This window comes from Rhopalosiphum padi, chromosome 1 (assembly GCF_020882245.1).
Source record: "Rhopalosiphum padi isolate XX-2018 chromosome 1, ASM2088224v1, whole genome shotgun sequence".
Classification (NCBI taxonomy): Eukaryota; Metazoa; Arthropoda; class Insecta; order Hemiptera; family Aphididae; genus Rhopalosiphum; species Rhopalosiphum padi.
This window is the reverse complement of record NC_083597.1, coordinates 51,775,909-51,797,727: the sequence shown is the minus strand read 5'-3', so window position 1 is coordinate 51,797,727 and position 21,819 is coordinate 51,775,909. Positions and strand designations below refer to the sequence as shown.

At 23.4% G+C, this 21,819-nt stretch overlaps 1 protein-coding gene across 2 annotated transcripts; it reads right to left on the bottom strand.

Moving 5' to 3' along the window:
* Positions 1-1,896: 1,896 nt before the first annotated feature.
* Positions 1,897-21,506, bottom strand: LOC132917679 (retinaldehyde-binding protein 1). 2 transcript variants are annotated; one of them, XM_060978531.1, is made up of 7 exons: positions 21,346-21,506; positions 7,893-8,123; positions 6,543-6,764; positions 5,203-5,396; positions 4,546-4,662; positions 2,714-2,807; positions 1,897-2,610 (listed from the first exon to the last, which is right to left on the bottom strand). In XM_060978531.1, exons 2-7 carry the CDS (start codon positions 8,119-8,121, stop codon positions 2,432-2,434), a joined length of 1,035 nt encoding a protein of 344 aa, XP_060834514.1. In that variant the 5' UTR covers positions 8,122-8,123; positions 21,346-21,506; the 3' UTR covers positions 1,897-2,431. The 2 variants fall into 2 exon arrangements, with proteins under 2 accessions (XP_060834514.1, XP_060834513.1); XM_060978530.1 differs by lacking the exon at positions 21,346-21,506 and adding an exon at positions 8,866-9,024.
* Between the last annotated feature and the right edge of the window lie 313 nt (positions 21,507-21,819).

Below are 21,819 nucleotides of genomic sequence, written 5' to 3'. Positions count from 1 at the left end.
TAAACAATTTTTATCAAATAATTGTGCGTAACAAATATATATATATATATATATATATATGATATTATGATATGATAATAACATAATATGAGATTGTACATTATGTATTGTCACTCAAGTATAACAGAAAATTGAAACAATTATTAAAATATAAATATTTGGTGAAAATTTTAAAACTACAGTTACTTATTTGGTCATACAAATTTCGATTTTTTTACGTTTCAATTACTTAAAAAAATACTGGGAATGTATACCAATTTTGATTCAATTTCTTACCAGACACTACCATCTGAAGTTTAAAATCGAAGTATTTTCATTGTTGACTTAAGTAATTAATGTTAATGTATTAATGTTTATAGTTTGTAAATATAGTCCAACTATAAAAAGTACAATATCCAATACTATGTCTATATATGTATAGTTTTATAAAACCATTTTTGAAGACTTTTATCCTTAGCATAAACAATATGATAACTGAAAAATTTCTCATTCGAATTTTAAATAATATAGGTCCATCAAATTTTCCAAAAAAAATATTCACTAAATACTTTACAGTAAAAATGGGTTCTTTGAAAAACAGAAGTTTTGTGTCATCACAGATTACAGAACACTCTTTAATTAGTACAAAAAAATCTGTCCTTATTAAAATTTAATATACTTACTATTATATAACTGATTTTTCCATTGGCCATTGCCCATGGATTTATCCCTTCTTAATCTTAAACTGTGTTAAGTGTTTATGAATTTTAACATAATTATTTTTGCCAAATATAAAATTTAGGACAACAATTTTATCCAATTATATTAATTATTTTATTTTTTGTCATTTATGGCAACAATGTAATAAGTAAAAAAATTATAGTTTATTTAAATTAGATGTATTCACAGTTTATAGGTTGAAGTGTAAAAGTTATGATATAAATAGAAGTCTAATAATATAAAAATCGGTCAAAAACTTCCGATTTGTAAAAGGACCATCTGATTAAGTTCTTAATTTTGTATATAGATATGTTTATAAATTAAAACTAATCTTGTGCGGTCTTTGATTGTGAAATATTAAATTATTCCAGTAGATTTACTTTGTGTTTTTAAAAAAAATTTATCCGATTATAATATATATTTTATTTCTTGTAACCAATGTTAACTATATTTAACCAAAAAAAAAATTGATTTCTAACAATCAAAACTAAAAATTCTTATGTGAATCTATCTTTACATTTTTTTCTTATCTCACCCCTACCCCATGTTACCTAACCAAAATTGCAAAATAGCGTAAATTCCATCATTTGGTCTGGGTGTTGATGAATGAGTGTTCAAATCATTGTTTATACATATATACATATGATGCTATAGTATAGTAATTATTATTTATTTATTATATAATATTTGCAATGTTGTTGACAACAATTATTGCTATATGAATTACATATTTAAGAATAAATAACTCAAACTCTTGATTTTATAATAATATATAAATTAATTGTAAAATATCTTCAGAAACGAAGGTTGATTTATTTGAGTCTAAATAAAATATTGGATAACTCTATTGAATATTTTATTATTTATGTATTTATTCATGTGCTAATAGAATATTGGTAAAATAAAAGTAAAAAAGTTATTTTTTGTTTATTTTTGTTAAAAGATATATAAATTATAGTTTGTTTGAGTTATTGTATATATTATAGCTACCTACATCATCACAAAAAAAAAAAATAAATAATAAATACCTACGTGATTTTTTATAAATGTAATCTGGAGTAAAAAAGGTTCGGGACCTCAAACCTATGATTTAATGAAACACAATAATTACCATTAGGCTTTAAGCCTACAAGATAAAATACATAGGTATTAGGTACGTAAGGTATTATAAAGTAAGTAAAATTATTGTGCAAACACTAAAAAAGCAAGTTCCTATATTTAAAATACTATATATGGATACATATTATAAGAAATGTATAATACAGATTAATTATTATTCTGATATAATATTATTACGAAAAATTAAAATAAAAATACTTAAGTAAATGTGGGTAACAAAAATAAATATAATTTTTTTACAAAAGTTATAGGTACTGTAATATGTTTATGATAATAAATATTTAATTAGATATTTCAGTTTTAATTACTAAAATAATGTATGTATACCTACTAATTTAAACTAATATTAACTTAAACGAACATTATTAAAATAATTTGTAAATTAATTTAATATATTGTAAAATTTTGCAAATACAAATAAAGTAGATAACTATAATTATTATAAATGAATATATAATGAGGGTATGAGGGTATTAAACATGATAACTTATATAGTAATGAACAATTTACAAAATGAAAATATGAATAAAAAAAATAAAGTTTTGAAATTTTTCACAAGATACAAATGTATTACTTATTTACATTATATGTAATTACTTATTGCTATTTATACTTAGTCCACTTCAAGTTTTCGAAAACTGCCATTTATCTGATCGAATCCAGAAATCAAACTATGATGATTAATTTCAGTTTTCGTTTTTCTTGTTATTATGTTTCTATCAGATAATAACCGCATATTGTCTAACGCTATTAATTTTTCTCTATTTTCCAGCAATTCTTTTTTCCATAATCCTAAAAAAAATAAAATTTAAAAGTAACAAATATGTGTATAAATAATATTATTATGTGCATATATGCTAAAGCAATGTAATAATATAGCTCAACAAATAATTACTGATCATTTCGGCCATTGGCATTTCACCACCATACTCTTTAGGTAAGACTTTTTTATCAAGTCTCTCGTGTAACTCGGATAGTGAATTGTACATCTAAAATAATAATAATAATTAAATATTTTTTAAAAGGCAGTACTTATTATTTAATCAGACAAGGAAAAATAAATTAACACTATTGGCGCGAATAGGGGATAGGGGTTTGAGTCGTTTGAGAGTCCTCACAAATTATATCCACTTCAAACTCGGCTGAATCTTAAAACTAAGTATTTATTAATTAAATTGTAAGTATTAAAAATAATACATTTTTTTTCAATAATTTTTAAATACCCTCATAGATAATAGGTATATCAATATACGCCGTCAATAAGAGTTATTGTTATGTTTTTCTTAGAAAATGTAGTAAAAGAATAATATGACCTATAATCAGTGTTATAGTTTACCATAAATATATGTATATAAATGTTTATCAGTTGAGAATTTTACTTAATTTGCTTATTTATAAACGAGTAAATAATATTTATATATAATAGTCAATAGAATATATTGAATGCGTGAATTATACTATCTACACCAGCGTTTCTCAACCTTTTTAGTCTCGTGACCCCCAAAAAAGGGTTGTAGGACACTTTGTACGGTCACCCGGAAAAAATGAAAACCACAGACAGTTTGTACTATTTCAGGTAAAAAAAAATGTTGAGACATGAAATGTTAGACATAATTTGTTATTACAAAACACAGATAGTTAACAATGTTAACATACATAAATAATAATAATAATAATCAGGGCTAGGATTTGTATGCAATAAACAATTGTAAAATATGCATTTAAATTGTTATAAGATAAACACAAAAATATAGTTACAAAAAAAATATTTATTTATTGAAATACATCAGTGATTGGCTGTTTGTCTTAAAATAATATAATTGAGAAATTTAATAATTTAGAAATACAATTTATAATTTACATTCAATAGTGGAAATATTTTTTATTTTATGTTTGAAAAATTGGAAAATTTATGTTTGACAAAAAAAAACCAAGTTTTATACTTTAATCAGTAGGGCTAGAATTAAATACGAAAAATTAATATTAAATTATAAATATTAATTATGAAATATACTATAAAACATGAATTTTTCGCAATAATATTCATTTTATTCAAAATATGCAAAATAAAAACACCACCATTTGGAATTTACATACCGTACAAAACGTCCGCAATCGAATTTTACCAATTTATTATCACCGTACAGCAGTGTCCGCGATATGCAACTCAAACAATAGATAGTACAAACTGTCCGTTTACCCCAAAAAAGGTATAAAATATGCTCAGTAACTTCGCGACCCCTTTCCCTATCTATACATTAAGCATAAATTTGTATCATATCGTTGGGAAAGCCAAATTTTGAACGAAAGATTCATTTTGTAATTTTATGTTTTATTATTTCTGACCACTGGTCTCGACTCCCAGGTTGAGAAACACTGATCTACACTGTGGTAGTCATAATTTTAGTAATAATTAAATGTAAGCGATGTATATTTTATATTTATATAATCTATGATCCACATTTTTTAATCAATATCACGGATACTTGAGTGCCCACAACAATATTGGCCTATTTACGCCAACTAAAACCATGTTTTTAAGTAGTTTATTTAAATTTTGTTTTTGCCAAAATTATAATTTTTATTGTATATAATATTATGTAATTATGATCGCGATTTAAGATAAAAAAGTGCTTTAATCTATCCAATTATATATAAACCATATAAATGTCTATGTTCTTTTTGGCAAGATCAAATACAAGACACAAATTTTTGTTAGTTTCATACCTTCATTCGTGAGTTGAGTTTTGGGCTTATTCTTGTTTGGAAATAATCATAAGCAAACTTGATCGGTGCTGGTACATTCAACAAGTGTATTGCTTTATGTCTCATAGGAATCGATTGCTATACACAAAATAAGGTCAATTAATTGTATTGATGTAGAAAGTTAAATAAAAACAATAAATACATCATAGATGTGTTATTAATACTATCTAATACAACTGTTAATGAATGGTAAACTGGCGATTAATTAACGTTAAACATAGTCTATAAAGAAATACATCAATGTTTCTTTTTTTGTATTTTAGGTATCAACATGAATAAATAAGTAATAAAAATAAATTTAAACGTATATGTATGTTAATAGAAGATGTTACATTATAGTTTTAATTTAAGTAGATCAGCTCAGTAAATATTGGACATATATTCACAAAAATAATATTAAATACAGATATTCAAAATGAAATGATTATAGAACTTTTATTGTAGAGCTATAATATTTTTATAATGGAAATTTAAAAAACATGTATTTGTATAAAAAAAAAATGTAAATAATTAAAGTAAATAATTAAAAAAAAAAATATAGGTAGTGAGTATGTTTGTATACCAGTAAGATGGTGACTATATGCAAAATATACAAAAAAGTATTTTTGTAATGCTTACCTCTCCCCACTTGATAAGAGTGGCGAATTCATTTGGAGCGAACAGAGTTATGTATGCTGGAGTTATGGAGTCAAAATCACCGAAGTGGGTAAATCCCACAACCTGATTGATTTCATCATTTAGTAATGTCTCATAGGTAATTATGTGTACAATTCCCAAGTCTCTATTACTATATTTTCGAAGATCAAAGCCTTCTGTAAATAAAATTAAATACAATTTATGTATATAAAAATATTTATTAATTGTTCATTTAAAAGATGACGAGTGCTTATAATTTGAATTTAAAAACTCGATATGTGTGAATTGTGAACAATAATATATATCCATATTCGATTCATATTTTTCTAATTTGTATTATCATAACCACATATTTTACATAAATGTCACCATTTGATGAGTTTTTCGTTAAATTGTGAAAAATATAAAAATACTATATTACAGATAAGGTTATTTTTTATTTATAAAAATAATATAAATAGTTGATTGATTGCAAATAAATTTATGTAGGCTATGTAGAGGTATACATAACTCAGAAAGTCGTAAAAAATCATGTTCATTTTAAAAATGAATTACACAAAAACCAATAAAATGCCAATATAACTAATACCAGGGTCGGTGGGCTTATAAGGAGCGAATACTTGTGCTACTTTAACTGGAAATATTACGATCCGAGTTCCCCGAGTTTTTAGATCAGAGCTAGCAGATCACAATAAAATACAAATCAAATAAAAAAGGTAGGTAAGTGAGTATCGCTCTGCTATTCATTAAGTTTCGAGTAGGTCACTATTATAGATGTGTTAAATTTGAATTCAATGATATATTAAGTTGTATACTTCTGAATGAAATAGTGGTCTATCAGCCTACATCACCAAGTGATAGGTTTTTTTATATAACTATTAAAGTCTTTTACTTTTAGTATTATAGTAGATTGACATTATAATTTTTGCTAAAAATCTTACATTTATTATATTTAATTTAATTATTAAAAATATTATACATATATATATATTTATACCATAATATATCAACTTATATAACAAAAAATGTGATAACATTTTTCTGTAAATACCGTAGAACAGTAAAATATAGACTCAAAGTATCTATAAAATGTTATTGCGCATAGTATAATTCATAATATTGTACAAAATACAGAACAGTTTAAATTCCTGTAGCGAATACATAATGTGTGTTAAATAAGTTATTTAATTCGAAGTATGTACCTTCTAATAGCTAGTAACTATTTACATAGGTACACGAAATATATTAGTTTAATTTTATATAATTATGTACAGTGTGCATAATAATTAATAATTATTCATATTTTATTATTTTATACTTACTTGCAGTACCAATAATAACTCGCCGACCTTCGTTATCCCTAAAAGGCGATACAAACATGTATCCGGAGTCAATAAGTTCGCTAATTGATGGAATCATACAGTCTAGACCCATGAAGTACATTGGGAATCTTTGTCGAAGATTTAAATATTTAAGCAACATTTGTTGAGCCATTGGTAAACTAAATTTTTTAGCACGCAAAAATCGTAACAAAAACTTTTCATCTGAAATATTAATATTATTATTTTAAATTAATAATCAATAATATTAAAAAATTAAATATTTTAGTATTCTATATAATTAGGTGATTTATCTCGTTTGTATATAAAAATACCCATTAAGGCATTACATTAGAAATTTATAATACACTATTTTGCTTTAAAATATAACGGTAATAACGTACATATTACACAAAAATGTAATACTAAATATAAGTTATACTATTCGTATGATACGAATTAAAAATTACCATATAATAATAATTATTATTATTGAGTCTGAAGACTTCTAGTTTTTTTAAATATTTTTTTAGAAAGGTTGCATAATAATAAGAGTGATCTTTAAATTTATTTCATAAGAGTGTAAGTAGTGTAACACTAGGATCACACAATGTTTACAATTTAATTTTGCATATTTTGTCATTTCACTGCATAATATTTGAATATATTAGAAAAATGAAGAATTTATTTTGCAATTTTTCGATGTTACTATGTTATCATCCAATGAGTCTCGTTAAATAAAAACAAGTTTGTAAAATTATCGGCATTAAATTAATAATTTCACTATTACGAAAATTCAGGCCGATAAGATGATATGACAAAACCACCGATAACACTGTGACGCGATATTATATTATACATCTACACACCGCAATGCACGTGGTAAGCAATAATAACTGAACCGTAGTAAAGAAGTTGTCCGTCATAATTTGTCAAGAGATCATCGTAAAAGAAATTAATGTTTCAAACGTTCATTTAACTAACTTTTTCATTTTTTTTTATACAAATATTAATATTTATCGTATTTTTTTCTATATTTTTATTAAAATAATGAACACTAAACAACTTTTTTTTTAGATCATAGATATTTTAAATACTTATTTCTTATTTTTTAATTGAATATATGTACTGATTATATGATTTTTAATTAGGTACTAGAAGTCTTCGGCACTAATATTATTATATTTAATTATATAGGTAACTCTAGCAATACTCAGAAGTCTACACTTTACAATTGTCAGTTTTACGAGTACCTAACTTATTCAATCATAAACCATTATATTTCAATAATTTAGTTATTTAAAGCTTTTAATCGAATATTGTGATATTTTAAAATATAATTATTTACCATACCAGTAATTACGTTTTGAATATCTGCATTTTTCGATATCCATTGCCGGAACGCTGAAATAGCTTGCTTACGAGCACTTTCATTTTCCCGTAACTGAATCAAAGCCACTTCTTGAATATGTTTTGGTAATGTACAAGTTTCAAAGCATGTACACCAGTCATCAGTGGCCATATGCTTTTTCTGACAATCATTACCCACAGCAACAATGTCAGAAGCTTTTGTTGGTGACATCGCTGAAAAAATATTTGAATAACTATTACACATTAATTCATATTTAGTCATAACTATCTTTATTATAATATAAAATGCATTTAAACTACAGTATACTGTATACTCAATACGAATTTAAAAAGATTACATATAAATATAATATACAATAATATATTAATCCTTTTTTTCAGTTTAACATAATATAATTAGTACAAGTTACTAAATTTATGTTATGTCATTTGCCGACAAATATTTATCTATAAATATTAAACATACAAAATATACGAGTATTATACAAATATAAATATATGAATGCTTATAATAAGTAAAATAAGTAATGTCAGTATAATTGTATTGGATTTGATATTTCTATTTTTTTTTTTGAAAATTTCCTATATACTAGAAGAATAATTCTACCTTTTTTTAAATCATTCTATTCATTGTATTTAGTTTTTCGTTTCTACATTGAAAGAATTTGAAAATATATTTTTTTTTTTATTTACGATCGAATCTTAAAATTCTAAATATCAAAATGCGTTGAAAAATAAATAAATTAAAAACATAAATATGAAACGTAAACACATTTAATTTTATTTATTCGTTTCGAAACAAAACAATTTTGTAAGAAAAATCATTAGTGATCAATGATTATTATTGTATAATTTTATAAAAAATATTTTTTTATATCTGGTATAAGAATAAGGCCAAAGAAAATTTTTAAAATTATTGTGTATTGTGTAGGTAATAAATAGTAATATTACGCACCTGTAGTTGTGAAATGGTTTACAAAAACCAAATGATTTAAAAAAACACGAAAATGCCAATCAGTCACTTTACACTGTACAGTATTAAAAATACTTTCTCTTGCGAAGTCCCGGTAGTGAATATAGCTATTCATTACATTGTTCAACAGAATGTATTCTTAAGATGTTTTTGCATGCTTAGAATACATCATATTATCCCTACTAAGTTTATTATAATATAATTTCCCCTACCTATTCGACGAATGTAATTTGACTGACAATGGTGTGTCTGAGTAATTGTTTTGTACATCAAAAAATATATAACTATGAAACATAAATATTGGCTTTTACACGTTTAAAAGTTATGCAAATTTTTTAATATCCGAAAAAAATGATATATATTTTATTTTTCTTAATGGCGAACGCTCAATATGACAAAAAGCATTAACGTGAAATACATGATTTATGTTAGAAAAATCACCCTGTTTAATTAAACAATAATATATTTCGATGACATATTATCAACTACATGTCTCTTTTTTTATGTTTTAATTTTACTAGCACATATTTTTAGTAGATTTTTCTTAAAATATATTTTTTATATTATTATAATACAGGTTTTAAACATATTTATTTACTTAGGACATTTTTTCAAAGATTAACTAATTGATTGTCATTTATTACTCTACAAAGTGTATCAAATATGTTTGTGTACATAAATTATAGATAAATATATTTTTCTTAGAAGAGATATCCTCAAATGTGCAACTAATGTAACAATAGAGAAACTGTATAATTATTTTATTTTATAATTCCAGTATAAAGTTAATTAAGCCAAAGTTTAATACACGAATACAAAATCAAAATGTATTGTATGCTTTGTGTCATGTATTTCTTTATCAATATATAATTAAAGAAATAATAACTAAGAAATTAAAATTATCTTACATAATTTTTTTTCTATCTTTTTTTTAAAATCAATTTCACTGTTACTGCAGTAATTATCAAATAACTATAAAGTAATTGTTAAATAAATAATAACATTAAGTCATAGGAGGTATAACTGCATTATTACTTAAGTTACGTATGTATTAATAAGTACTATAGGTAATGAAGAAGCATTTTAGTATATTCAATTCAATAACTTTCTTATTCTATTATTTCAAAGTAAAATGTGTCTTAAAAGTTTTCTAACATTTTATAATACAAATATTATGTCAATTAATTCGATAAAAAAAAATTGATGCCATTTATTCCATAAAGCGATATGATTTGGTAATTCGTAAATGGCAAAAGCGATTACGTAATGTATCTTTCTTCATTCTTGAAATTTATAAAAATTGATTCTTTTTCTCAATAATTTTATATGTAAAATATAACTAAGTTTTCGATTTACTCATAATAAAAACTAAAATAAAATTAATGACTATAAAAAAAAAAAAAATTATAACTTTTGGTTTGTGTTTTTCACACACTAATCAGATGATTATCTCAAGATTTAAAAAAATACATGTTTCAAAATTTTTATGTAACAGTAAAACAATTGTCTGTATAAAATTAAAACATAATCCAAGTATACTTTCCTCATCCAGTTCAAAATTTAAAATATGATTTTTTTATGTATATAATTTTAGTAGATTTTATTTCATCATTAGTATTACATCGTACTATATATTTATGCTGAATTTTTAAGAGATGATTGTTAATTATATGTATCCAATTTGAATAAGTAATTAATTTCTTATACATAAATATAGTTATTATATACACGATAAAATAAATATTGACTTACACACGCACAATTATACTAATCATATACCTACTCATATACAGTACTCTAAGTACTAAGTAGGAATAGTAGGCTAGTAGAAAATTTTTTAGTGAAAAGAAAATGAGAACATTTGACTTGATAGGATAAATTATATAGTAACATCACTTAATTAAGGTGGAAATGTACATTTTATGTCTGAATTTGTTTATTTCAAATATTTATGTACTTTATAATTGTATAGAGTACATTTTATACACTAAACAATATATACCTACATATATTATAACGTATAATATTAAAATATCATTGTTTTTTTTTTTTTTTTTTTAAATAATCGAGTATTATACTTAGATTCACGATGCAAATTATTTACCATGGTGTTTTACACTTTTTTCTTTAAATAATACTTATTCAGGAAATTAAAATATAAATATAATTTATAAAATTTATAAAATTACTACCATAACAAAATGCCATTATCATTTGATTAAAGGGTTATATGAATTAAGTAAAAATCAATTATTAAAAGCTATTCAATTAATGTACATTACCCTTCCCCCACCATTCAATTTTTTTTTGCACGAATATTTAATGTTTTAGGTAAACGTTACCACTGCCTCCTCACATGATGAAAATTCACTCTCCTGGCAAACGGATACGCTGTGGTGCAGTAATTACAAAAATCTAATCAGAAATCCACAGTAATTGATTAATAATTATTCCCAAAATTAAAATTATTTTTTGGGTAGGGGGATATATGTATTAAATTACTAAATAAAAAAACATTATACCTATATATATACCATTATTATGCGGTCTATTCTGAAATGATAAATACTGACCTACTATAATACCTATTCTTAATACAGAACAAAAAATGTAAAAAAAAATGAATGAATAATAAATAAGCACCTACAAGCTACGTCGACTTCATTGTACATTTTTCAATTTTTGTTTAGTATTATTTATCGTGTAGGTATAGTAATTAATATTCTTAAGCTTTACGTGAGTAATAAATTAAAAACTTGTTTTTATTTTAAACATTGAGTAACTTTTTGACAGATAACTATGAACTGACAGCTATTTAAAGATCCTATAGTTTATAAGTGCACGCAAATACTTTCCATTTGGACTACATCAATAAGTGAAAGGACAATAGTAGGTAATGAAGAAACAAATTTATATTATAAAATGTTAAAGAGTAGTGTATAGTAATTTTTTGTATGTTAGTTTTAAATTGATAAATTTCAGATCATCTTACAAACAGAATATTAAAAATAATTTATTTTGACATCTATTTAGCCTAGCCTGCAGACGAATACCGAATACTGGTTAGTAATTATATTGCTAATTAATAACCGGATGAAACATTCGTTAAATATATCAAAATAATAACTAATGTATAACCTAGTAATTTAAGTCTATAAACCCATTAATTGAAATTACCTACAATATACTCCATTGTTGACAAAATAATTGTTTTATTTATTTTTCGGTTTTAACTATAAAGTTGTTTATAAAACTGTCTATTGTAGTATATTCTTTATAGTAATCAAATATAGTAAAGGTCGAGACGACAAAACCGTATAGACTTTAATAGAATGTTCGCGTAGTAAGATAAATAATAAAAGTTGATTAAAAAAACTTTAAAAAAAATGTCCATGCATTAAAATAATTGCTTACTGATTATTATTCTATAAAGTATTTAATCTAGAACTGAATGCTAATAACTCAAAATAATTAAAATCAAATACCAATGCTAAAATAGTATTTGAAAAATATTATATTAAAAATTGATCTACTATCTAGACATGTAGTTAATATATTAACATTGGAATAACTAATAAGTATGCATCGTAAATATTAAATTGCTAAATAATATATTATATGCATATATGCATTTAATATTTATATTTAAAAAAAAATTTTAATATTCATAATAAGAATTATACTTTATTTTCATCTCCAAAATGTGGAACAAATTTTTATTTTCAATATTATTTAGTAATTATACCTTATTTTTTCAATTTTCAAAAAAGAAAAATCCTATAAAATCCTAATCTTAGTGATAAAATTATAATTCATTATAAATGTTCACCTTACTCTATGACTCTTACTATAACAGAATTAAAGTATAAAAAATGACCCTAATACATTATTGCAAGGATAATTACTACTTATAAAATATAATTGCGTAAAGTAAATTGTTATCTCGTTCTAGATAGTAATTTAAATATAACTGCATTGGGTATTTCTCATTTGATAATGATTCAATTTAATTTGGTATAGCAAAACCACTATCTCTACATGATGTTTATTGTAAGTTGTAACTATTTATACCAGTTTTAATTGAAGTGAATGAATTAAACAAAAGTAGGTATCCATCATCTATTAATGGTAAAAATATGTAATCTGTAATTTTACAGCTGTTAACTTTTTTGAAATAAGATAAATAATAAATATTTTAATACTATGACTCTCCATTAGTTAATACATATACATTACACGATGTATCACAAAAATACGATAATTTTGAATTAAAATTAAGTATTTACGTTTGCATGTGTTTGATCATTGTCATACATTCTGTGTAAGTAAAAATATGTTTAATATGTCATCAGTTATTAAGTATGTATTAAATGTCTTAAAGTTAAAATAAATACAACTTTATATTTTTAAAAGATATTATCAAATTATATTTTAAATTTTAATTGCGCACTATATAATTATTTAAATGGGCAGGTATAAATTTATTTTTATGCACTTAAAATAAGGACCAATTTTTAATCTCAATATGAACGAAAAAATATAGAATATTATAATACTTGTATAATTTATACTAAAATCTTAGAGGACGCCCGCATTTTTTGTTTCCTTTTTACAAACGAACAACAAGGCATATAATATTTTACGCTCATAATAGTTTATTTTACTCTATTATATTTGTAAAATTAGAATTAATTAACTTTTAATTTAGGGCATCTTAAGCTTTTATAAATGTTTTAATGACAAAGCCGGTTATGATCATTTTAAAAATTTAAGTTTTTTGTAAATCTTAAAACGATCATAACTTGCTTTGTAATTAAAGTATCAATAAAACCCTCCGACATGCCCTAGGTACTAATCTTACCTTTAAATTATATAATGGATCAGTTTTTATTTTAAAAATAATAGAATAAAATGGATTATTGTAAACGTTTGTAAGACGGAGACAACACATGTGGGTGTGGCGTCTTCAGGTCTTCTTAAGAAAAGTATTATACTAGAATTCCAGCATTTCCTATGGATCTCACAATAATCGCATAATGAATAGCCGACCGATGTGTTGCCCAGATTAGGTACCGGTATCGATAGTATAGTAATAACTTACTAGCTTACACCATGATATAACCTCATTTTTATATTTCGTTTTTATTCAAAACTTATTATTGAAATTTTAATTAAATAATTGTGACGTAAATATATTCGGACTAGCTAAAAAATATATTATATTATTTTGCAACTTTTGATAAATTTAAGCAATAAGCAGTGATTTTAATTCCAGAACAGATAACTATTAACTAGGTACGATCGGTGCGGATAATGGTAGACATAGGTAAATAATATTTTCGGGTACGGCTAAAATTGGTACATTATAATGGCAGATAATGTTCTCTCATTTCCTTAACTCGATCATCAATTGTATTTATATATCTAGTATTAAATTAGAAAAAATAATATTTTTTTTTTACTATTGAAAAATTAAAATAGTTAAATATAAAGAATTAATGAAATTTATCTTGAACATTTCTAGTAGTACTAAAGCAAAACCGACACGCCCAAGATTTGTAAAATACAAGACATAACACTATAGTAGGTATACTGGATTAACAAGGTGGGAATTAAACAATTATATAATATTTCATCTAGAGAAAGGTTTAAAATCATATAAACAATAAAATTGAGATAAATTAATACTACAAAACAATCATACAGCAGACAGTGACAATTTATAAAAATAAAGAAAACAAAAAAATGAATAATTCGATTTGTAAATACAAATTGTACTTACAAACATAACAATAATTTTAGTGTACACTTATGATAATTTGAATAAGTGAATTTTCTATTTTCTTTGTAATTTGAATTTAAAAATTATTTATCATTATTTATAACCATGTAATTCATTTATCATTTCAATAGTTATTAGTTATTACCTATACTTTTTTAAAAACCATGTATAAATCATTGGCATCTTGACGAATAATTATTAAATATCTTAGAACTATACATATAATGTAAATATATGGTTATTTAAGAGATCTATTGATTCAGATTGCTATCCTATATTAATTAATTAAAAATTACATTTATTTTTACTTGGTTATTTACACTAAATATACATTATTATATACGATTATACAAACATACATACCTAATCATGTATACAATAATAAAAAATATTAAACAATTAATTTAAAATTGTATTATTTTAATTATGTAAATTTTAAATATTCCACGATTTATAATTTTTTAGAACATTCTGTTAAATTACTCGATTTTATTTTTAGTTGATTTGAAAATATTGTAGCTACATATAAATATAATTAATCCGCATAATCATCACTTTATTTTTATTACCATCAAAAATGATTAATAACAATTTTTGTTTAAGAAATGTATATATTTCCCCATATTTGCTTAGTCTATCTAATTGTCTATCTATAGAGTACGTAAAACAGTAGCTCGATCTCAAGTTACCTAAATTTACAACTTTAAATTGGCGGAATCGACGGGTCCTAAAAAAAAATTCAAAAGTATTTTCCTGTCTACTAAACTTCACTATAATATAATAATCGTACAAATACGATGATTTATCAATACTTTAAAATGTTTAGTAATAAAAATACTTATATTACAGCACTACCATAATGATTATTTTCCTTATATATAGCCTACAGTAAAGATAAAATCTAAAGAGTTTTTATGAAACTCGTATTATTATGTTTCATAAAGTTATGTCTATACGAAGAACTCTGTTCTCTATTGTTATAATTTATTAACGTCTACTGACAAAGACTATGCGAAAGTAACAAAATAAAACTACGATTTGAAATAATTCTATATTTATATCTATCTTTAATATTTTTCAAGCTAACAAAATAAGAAATATATATTATATATTTTAAACTGTATTCGTCATATATATTATAACATAATTATAACTTGTAAGTAGAGCACGGAATGATATACTAAAAAGTATCAAAATAGGCCATGTAATAGGTATTATGTACTAGTATAAATCATTAAAATATGCAACAAATATGCAATAAAACAAATATAAATGTATAAAAAATACATAAATATTCCTGTTTAAAAATAAATTAAAATAAACAACTCAAAATGTGTTTTATTCTTTATTGTTATAATTAATTATTAAATGATATTCAAACTTTTTATCAATGAAATGTTGCCAACTATCTCTTAATAAATGCTTGTGCGCTTGTCGAAAATTATTGATCAACATAAACTGAAGTTATTGGTGCATATTTAAAAAACCTTAAATCACTGGGTCTTTATACATTTAATCTAGTTGAACCTCTTTGCCTAATAATACTTTATTATTAATTTTACGTAATACTTTTAGGCCTTTGTTTTTAATAAATTATTTAATTTAATTTTGTTTTTAATATTGCCCTATTTAGGTCCAAGAATAATGTTAATTTTTTCTTTTAATATATTTAGTAAAGAAAAACTTTCAGATAAAAGTATACTTTGGATTTCTAGTTTTTTAATTATTTCAACTATAAATGACAGTTGACTTGATATAAATGTTAATTCTTTAACAGGCTATCTGCCGATCTAAAGAATCAAGTACTTTTTTAACACGTCCGTGCATCGTCATCCACGAGTTTTTTAATTACTTTTTGATATTTTATCAAATATTCCACATAGTATAAAGCAGCGACTATTCAAGTTACCTTGTTATTACTGGAATTGGAGGTAAATATATATTTTCCATTTCATTAATGAAAATTGAAATTGTAATCGGTGATTTTAAAAATATATTTTGTCATTTTTGATTAAAGTATTGGTTTTTGGAAAGAATTCTCGATATTCTTCAGCAATAATATTACAAGCATAGGAATTATAATTCATATGTACCATTAGGAATAAAACGATTTCAACGATTTTCCTGATTTTACCATGTATGGAGCAGCGTCTACCAACAAAAATAATACGCCTCTTTCCATGCCTAAATCGGTAGGTACATAATAATTTTATAGAAACATTTATAAATTGACTAATAGTTTTGTAATTTAATTAATTTAATTATTTAGATGCCAAAAGATAAGATATTTACAAGTAAATAAGCTATGTATAAATCCCTTGCATCAGTGATCTCATCAACTACAACGCAAAGAAAATAGTTCCCAATTTTTTCTTTTATTTTGTTCATTTTCTTTTGATCACAAATTGATAAATAATTTTTCTGTAATGTGCTTTTATCTGAAATAGATTGGTTGGTATATTTTTTCAAGATAATTCAAAATGGTTTGCTTTTTAATTACCTAATATAAAGATATATTGGATGAAACCATACCGAAACATAAATCTTCGAAAAAAATGAAACTAGAAGGGGAACTAGTCGAAATTAATTATTGCTTTAAAAATTTTCTTTTAATTGCAGGTTTTATAACCTATTTATAAGTTACAAGTATTATCTAAATGGATGATTGAACTGTAAACTATCTGAATTACATCTATTTTACGTTTTATTGTTACATACTTAGTCCGATAAAACTTTTATTTACCTATTTAGTTCTTTGTAAATAAACAAATAATATTTTAATATATTTTTATTGTTTAACAAAAAATGTTCACTTTTATTTTTATTTATAATATTTTTAAAATATTAAGTTTTCAATCAAATATAGTCAAAAATTAATATTAATAAAATGATTTTTTTTAAATTAAAATTTAATGTAATTAAGTATAAATATATGTTTAAGTTGTACTATCTAATGAAATCACGAAAATGTTATAGATATTGCAAATTTACGTTATAATAACTTATTAATAAATACATAAATAACTCATTTACAATACATCTATTCTACTTTGAACTTTTATCATATACCTACATATTTTCCTATTAATTAATTTAAAAAAAATTTTTAGCAACATTTTTGAAATATTTTATCTAACTAATCATATGTTATGGACTTTGTTAATGGATTGTTTTTCACAATTCTCTAGAAAACAATTAAAATATTATATCCAATTTCCAAAAAAAAAAATTATAGTTGTTTTTACAAAACAGCTGGAATGTATAAAAAAGAAACAAGTATTTTGAGAAAATATTTCAGTTAAATGTAGGTAAATAAGATAAATGTGTCTGAAATATAATTTTTAATATCGTGTAAGTTATTATTTCACAATTTTTATTCAATAATTTATGTTTAAAAAGAAATATACATACACGTATTCTATATAACATTATGTACACAAGTACAACATCGGTATGTTTTTTTTTTTATTTAGAGATTACCAACTTGTTTTCATTTTGCAATGTGGGTCACGTGGCGTTTTATATAATAAAGATGACCAACAACATTGCGACCCCAACTAATATAATGCAATAAAATTATAAGAGCCAATTTAAAGAATACTCGTATTAAATATACAATATACAATATAACAATAACCTATAACAATATAGGTATTATCTAACCTATCTACAAACTACAATAACAACATTATTTGTAAAATCTAAAGTCAAATAACATATTATAATCCAAGGTATAAATATTATTTTATGTAAATTTCAAAATTAAGTTTTCCTATTTATAAGCTTATTGTTACTTTGGTGGTCAACGCATACTATGATTGCTATTTTTGTACAGTCTAGTAAAAATAAACAATACACAATATCGTCCAAATTTTAAAATATTTATATTCAATTATTATTAGTATTGCAAGCGTCAATTCATTAGTATACCTAATTATAAATTAGCAGGGCTGGAGTTTTAATTAAATGTCATATTTTATCTGACATTAAAAACGTAGATCAGTAAACGGAAAATGTGTTTTAAAATTTTAAATGCTATTGATAAATTTAATTCAATTTTTATTTTACCTTTTTTTAACAATTTATAATATAACTGTAAAGAACATTAATTAATAATTAATACCACATCAAAATGCATATTATAAAATATATAAACAATACTAAACACAAAACAAAAATGATTTTTTTTATATAATAGTTATAAATTCTTTAACCTATAAGAAACACATTTTATCCCTACCCATACTAATTAAATATAGGTGCTGTAGTTAAAGCAGAAGATATGATGATTATGATGTATTTGAATTTAGCTTGATTTTTTTTTATAGTCTACAAATCGTAAACCGCGTATAAAGTTGAATATAAATGACCCTACACGCAAGTATAATAAATGTATGGTGAACTCTGTCGTATTGCTTTATAGGTGCAGTTCGTGAAACTTTTGGTATTGGCCAATAATATTACATAATAATAAGTATCACATTAATTTTTAAGACAAGCTACTACATTTTCAATAAATATTTGCAAACATACATTTAAAAATAAATTATAAAATATGCACTCCCACACATTTCAATCCTATAATATGGATGAACAAAATAGTATTTGTATGTATATAACTTTCACTCAATACTCAAAAATGTTAACTATAAACAAATAGTCTTAGACCTTGATGTTATAAAAAACAATATAAAAAAAGAATAAAAAAAAATTAAAATATTTACTAGGTATTACTATTTATTATAAAGTTCAACAATATACCTACATGGTTAAATTATATCTTATAAAATTATTTATCGATTTATAGGAATAATCCACGGAATTTCACATTATTCTATAATCTTTAATACCATATTACGGTTACAATTTGTTTGGCTTATGAGTTGTGAAAAAAAATAATAGGAAATGCAAATCCTCTGTTTTTATCTATATATAACGTCAGTGTAAATTGTAATGGACAGTAAAAAAAAAAAGATAAATACCATCTCAAAAATTATTTTATTTTGTTTAGCGTGCACATTTAATTAAAAGCTTGAACATACTTACATTTAAAGATTTACAATAAATCATATATCAGATATTATTATTATATTATTATTTGTATATTATATTATTATGGGATGATATTACTAATCATATCTCATAAGGAATATTATATTGGAATCTATTTTATTTCTAATATGCAGACAATGTTTGCTCAACTTAAATGTTTATAAATTTATAATATTAAGCTGATATACTTAGACTTAGACTTTCTTGATTTAACCTATACTATAATGCTAATAATTTAATACATTTGTTGTATAATAATATATTATTACCACAAGAGCATGGTTTAATAGGCATTGAAAAAACATGAAATATTATTGTTTAAGTAATCTTTATAAATTATAAATAGGTAAGTAATAGTTTTATTTATTTATAATATTTTATTAGATGAAAATTATAATAACATATGTTATATATAAAAATATCATATTATGAATATATAATAATAATTTATTATTTTAATTTATCGTCATAATGTATTATTTATAACCGAATACACATAAAGTAACGATGTAATATCTATATTATAATTTATAAATAACAACTTTACAAAAAGTGTAGCATGCACTAAGGGTAAATAATTTGAATAATAAAATTTAAAGATAAATTTTTAACGAAAAGTAAATAATAGATAAAATGTCCATAATAGTACAATAAATATAATTTCGGTTAAAATAACCATATAATTTATAAAAATGTGTACTTTTTTATAGCTTATATATGTGTGCTTTAATATTTCAAACGCTACACAAATATTTTCTATGGTTAAATATTACTACCATTTACTATCTCAAATTCTTAATAAATTTGAAATATATTGTTAAAACGTGTATCATAAATTAAATTCGAGTTTAAAGTAATGAAAGGATTGTTTTGTTTTTGTGTATATGTATTATGTATATTATAAATTATAAAACGATTTTAAAAATAACTTCCAAGTTTTTAAGTTTAAAACATTGAAATATGTGGTAATAAAATAAGCTATTAATATACATATGAATATTGACTTGAAAAGTTTCATTCGAAATAGTTAATAAATATAGAAAATAATAATATTAGATTTTTAAACAGGTTTTATAGCTTATAACTTATAACTATGAGTCAAAATGGTAACTATGAATATGATCTTTATTTCAGTTCTATACTCAAATTTGTTATAAATGAATAAATCTTAAATGTGTATAATTTCCCTAGAGAAATTTACTTTCGATTTAAAATGTCCAGTAATTTTCTTTGTTAATAATTTTATAAAATATAAAATATATTATAATTACTATCATTAAATTAGTCCCAATATTTTCAAACATAAATGCATAATATAAGCTTAATTAATTATATGTATTTCAATGCATATAATAATGTATTATATCATCAATATTTATCGATGCATATGCATATAAATTTGCAATCAATATGCAAGTCAATGACGCTAAAATGTTTGTGATATTTTTCTATAAAAAATAAGTAAGTATTTAATATAAGTATATAACGGTCACGGTTTTTGTTAAATCGCACGTAATAATTAAAAATAATAGCGAAAATAGGATTCTTCTACTAGAGAGATACTTGCGGTATTGCGATTGCGTATATTATATATTAGTTTAAGATTAAAACACATTGATAAGACTTACTGAGTGCTTTACGCGTGCTGTGGTCTCGGCGGCGGTCCGATGGCTGAACGACTACGAGTCGGCGGTAATATTAGAACGAACAAGCGAACAGGCACCACTAGAGTATGATCGCAGACTCTATGACAACGGATTCTGAAATGGTTCTACTGCTCGGTGTTTGCTCAAACGGGTCTAGGTCAACTTGATACAAGTGTACTGTGACACATAATATTATGTATACTGTATGAAAACCGGTACAGTTCTTTGTGCGTACGCAGGAGGCAACACGTTTTGTGCAGGACGTCAAGGCTAATACAATATATTGCAGCATTCTTGTTCATGTTATCTGAGCATTTATCTATATTTTATAATAGGTAATACAGTAAAATTAACAGATCAAAAAGTCGAGAGAGACGTCCGTACCGGCTGCCCCGTTTAGGGGTGAAGCGGGGCTCAGCCGTCCAGGGAGGCAATTTTCCTTGACGCCGAATTCTA

What these genes read in the sequence shown, in the direction of transcription:
- LOC132917679 (XM_060978530.1), bottom strand. Translation starts at nt 8,998, where the DNA reads ATGAATAGCTATATTCACTACCGGGACTTCGCAAGAGAAAGTATTTTT. An exon ending in AAACCATTTCACAACTACAG is followed by an intron (nt 8,124 to 8,865) that starts GTGCGTAATATT and finishes ATATTTTTTCAG; the next exon opens with CGATGTCACCAACAAAAGCT. An exon ending in AACTCAACTCACGAATGAAG is followed by an intron (nt 2,808 to 4,545) that starts GTATGAAACTAA and finishes TTATTATTTTAG; the next exon opens with ATGTACAATTCACTATCCGA.